We start from the raw sequence: 3969 nt of genomic DNA on the forward strand, positions 1-3969 counted from the left end.
AAAGCGAAATAAATCGTTCGAATTAAATAAGAATGTTTGATCAGTGACTCTTTGAAAACTGTAACTGACCCTCGTAAGCAACGAGGGTACCTCGTAGGTTTTAAACAAATTTAAAAATTCGCGGCCGCGAGAAACACTGCGCGCGCACATACCTACATCCCGGAATTGCTTATAGCTGGCAGCAGTTGCTCGTGCTCCAGGAGAAGCGCATTTGATCGAGCCTCCGCGACTTCAACAGCTCAGGAGCATTAGAGAGCTCCAAAGTTCGCGGCCGCGGTCGCGGATTTCCGGGAATCACAATTCCTGATCCCCGTTCCACGGCCCGCGCCCTTTACCGTCACCTCAAATTGCGTCCCGGACTACTCGCGACCTCTGGCGTTGTCATGACGAGCCTTCTCCTTACGCGGCGAAGACCCTGAGACCTCGGATCGGACGTTTCGCGCTCCCAAGATCTTCTGTGGCCCCCGCGCACCAGACTACGCAACTTCCGCTCTCTCTCTCTCGCTCGAGCGCAGGCCTCGGCGGCGGCGACAACGGCGACGGCGACGGCGACGGTGACGGCGACGGCGACGGCGACGGTGGCGGTGACGGTGGCAGCGGCGGTAGCAGCGGTGACGGCGGTGGTAGCTGCGGCGGTGGCGACGGCGGCGACGGCGGCTCCATCCATTATCCCGCTATTCCTGCAAGAGCGCCCGTATTGGTGTACGTGTGTGCGCTGGCATCGGCACTATCTCCGTCTGCGTCAGTCCCGTTGTCTGTCTCGCCTCAGCGCCGCCACCAAACCCGCGGCGGAGACAGGACTAGAGGAGAGAGAGAGCAGCATCTAGCAAAATGGACGCCTTTGTGTCTGTTTTCTTCGTATCTGCACTATAAATAGTGCTTGTGCCGCAAGCGGCCGTGCGCGCGAATCCCTAAGACAGATCTTCGACGTCGCGGCCCCAAGTCGAATATTAGCGCACCGTCGCGGGGAACGCCAGTAAAGAAGTGTGTGCCGCGTTCCTGCGTTGCATCGCTGCCTGACGTCCCCGCGAGAGAGCCGCGGCTGCTACTCTAAACTAGTCGGAGGCCGCTTGAACTCGCAACCTATCTAGCGACGGGACCGAGACGTCTAAGGAGGGAAGCCGCCCCGGGGCAACTGCCCGGAAACGCGCGAGGAGCTGCAAGGACCCAAGTAGGCCACGGTCCGCGGATGACAGGCTAGCTAGAAGGCGAGAGCCGACCAAAACAAGCGCCTTTGGTAAATATAGGCGACCGAGTTGTCGTCGCCGCTGCACTCGACCTCCCACACTCGAGCTGTTTTTCTCGTTGTAGGTGCCGCGTCCCTGTATACGACCTAAGCTTCTGGACCAGAGATCCGCGTTGTCTCTGCGACCAAGGTGAGACCCCTCCCTATCCTGCGCTCAGTGCTCTTCCCTCACCTCCACCTCACCTCCTCGTCGCTACCTCGTCGCTAACTTGTCGCTAATTCGTTGTATATCTCGTCGCACATCTCGTCGTCACTTCCTCGCTACCTCGTCATTCAGTCCTTCACGAAGCTGCTTTGCTTTCAGATCCAGTGCCGAGGCAGGTGTACCAAAACATGGATCAACTTTTGCAGGACCCTAGAGCCTCTTCAAAATTTGGTTGACCCTTGCCTTGAGACAACATGGGAACTTGAGAGAACTGTTTTGTGTGTCTGGCACCTTGGCACTTGTGCTAGTGTCAATATTGTTTTAGCTAAACTATAAAGTGACAGTTGTGAGATTCAACAAACGATTGTTATTTTGCGAGGGAATCCGTGGTACGATAAACATGCATCTTACAGACCAGTACACACAATTGTGATTCTACATATTTTAACCCAAGAGATTTACATCCTCTCTGCACTTGCGCTCTATTTATACTTGGACCGAGGGCAAGCTATCAGATGCCAGAACAAATCCAAATCAAAATGAATGGGGTAATACCGAGTGTACCAATCACTACCCTTGCGGGAATAGCAAGTCTCTCCGATCTGTTGCCTGAAATGCCTCTTCCTACTCCATTGCCGCAGACTTTAACAAATAAGTCTCTTTTATTCCATCCGAGAGTTGCGGACGAGGCACAAATTCTTTTAAGTATGCGAGATGAAAATTTGGTACCCCAGTTAATCATGTCTCTCTCTCAGACCTCGTCCGATCATATTGAGTTAAAAGATCACTATGCAAATCTTGAGCAACCTTTAGAAGCTCAGCAAAATGCTCCGGAGCTTTTAAAAGCCATTCTACAAACAAATCCACATGTATTCAAGGGACCTCAGTACAATTCTCCTAGAAGTTGGCCACAACAAAGCCATCAAATGGCGAGTAATTACGAACGTTTCTCACCGTCTTATTCGAATTCTTCTAGTTCGAGACAAACCCCACAAGGTAGTCCTGCGCACATGGCAGTCGGGAGAACCATGTTACCTGGTGGTATTCCCCATGCCCAACAACCTAGGATGCCTGTCGCACCGCAAAATCATGCTGATGTTACGCAAAGCAGTCCTTTTACCGTGCCTTCTCCGTCGTCTCGTGCGACTGTCATAACAGAACAAACAAGGACTTCGACTACTCCGCAGCACATAATAGAAGATACTCATTGTCTCAATAATGTTACTGCTCAATTTAATATGCATTCACCAGCGCACATGAGCACTCCTAGTCCTCTAATATCATCTCTTGGTAATGTCACCCCTCAACATCATATAATGTCGAGTGGAATGACGCCACAACATAATATGCATATGACACCACCAACTGATAGTGGAATTTCAGTAACGCAACATCATCAAATGCAGTCACAGCATCATCATCCATTGCATCAACATCAGATGCACCAACCAGCAATGAGTGTACATCAACAAATTTATGATCCTATGATGAACAGACAAATGCATCAATCTCAGATACCTCAAGCAATGGACATTGATCATACAATTCACGATAATCAGCAATTCATACTTGACCATGTTACAGGTCTTCCTGAAATCGATTTACCAATTGGAAGCTTGGATACAAATCACAGTAGAGAGATGATCCCAACTGCTATGACATCTCAGCCTAGCTTATTTGACAATGTTAATACAAACACAAGCTTGGACAATACCATGATGCCTTTGTCAGAATCTGTACCGCATTCAGTATCAATACCGCAGCCACACTTATTTGAGCATCAGCTTCAAGAACATCATCATCAGCATCCACATATGTCATTAGAACATCATCATCCACAACACCAACATCAATCGGAGCATATGAATCAGTCGCAGATGCAACAAGCCCATTTATTTCAACAAGACCAGCAACAAAATAATGTTTTTGAAAAGGATGTGAAAATTTCTTTAAAAGAACCCATTATTATGTTAAATAGATCTTTAGCAGATCAGGCATTAATGAAGAAAACTCTCAATACTTCTAATGAAAAATCTCCCATGCGTGCGACAAGAACAAGTATATCGAGTCGAGATCACGATGAAAAATCTATTAAATCTGAATCTGACAGTGAAGAGGAAATTGGCAAAAATAATAAATACTTTAAATCCAGAGCGAAAGAGCGACAAGCGCAAAAAGAAAAGGAGAAAGCAGAAAAGAAAAGAAATACGGATGAGAAACGTTTATCATCTGCTAGAAGGAAAAGGTTAATTGACGACGACGACGACGACGACGATGATGATGACGACGACGTTGATGAAGACAAAAAGGATGAGACTCTGTCACCCGTTAAGCCAAAAATCAGAAAATTCGAAAAAAAACTTGTTCCTGTATTACCAAAGCTCAGTGTAGAAGAGCTTATGGAAACTAATACGTATCAGCGATTTAATACATTAGTAGAGACAATTTTTGAAAATACTGAAGAAGCAGCTCTGGATGAAATAGAGGAAGATGGCGATGTACCACAAGAATTATTAATTGCTGACCATCAATTGCAAGCTTTGTGCTCTGAAGCAGCTAAATTAAAGTCTTTAGGCGC

The 3969-nt window shown here is 47.6% G+C and overlaps 1 protein-coding gene across 1 annotated transcript in view; it reads left to right on the top strand.

Annotated features, from left to right (window-relative positions):
• Positions 1-607: 607 nt before the first annotated feature.
• Nipped-B (Nipped-B cohesin loading factor) overlaps positions 608-3969 on the top strand; it is a 9480-nt gene continuing 6118 nt past the window's right edge. The window contains exons 1-2 of the mRNA XM_011496172.1: positions 608-1237; positions 1551-3965. Of these exons, the coding sequence (XP_011494474.1) occupies positions 1907-3965 (2059 nt within the window). The 5' untranslated portion in view covers positions 608-1237; positions 1551-1906. The remainder of the gene's footprint in view (positions 1238-1550; positions 3966-3969) is intronic.

The sequence above is a fragment of the Ceratosolen solmsi genome, unplaced genomic scaffold (assembly GCF_000503995.2).
Source record: "Ceratosolen solmsi marchali unplaced genomic scaffold, CerSol_1.0 scaffold11, whole genome shotgun sequence".
Classification (NCBI taxonomy): domain Eukaryota; kingdom Metazoa; phylum Arthropoda; class Insecta; order Hymenoptera; family Agaonidae; genus Ceratosolen; species Ceratosolen solmsi.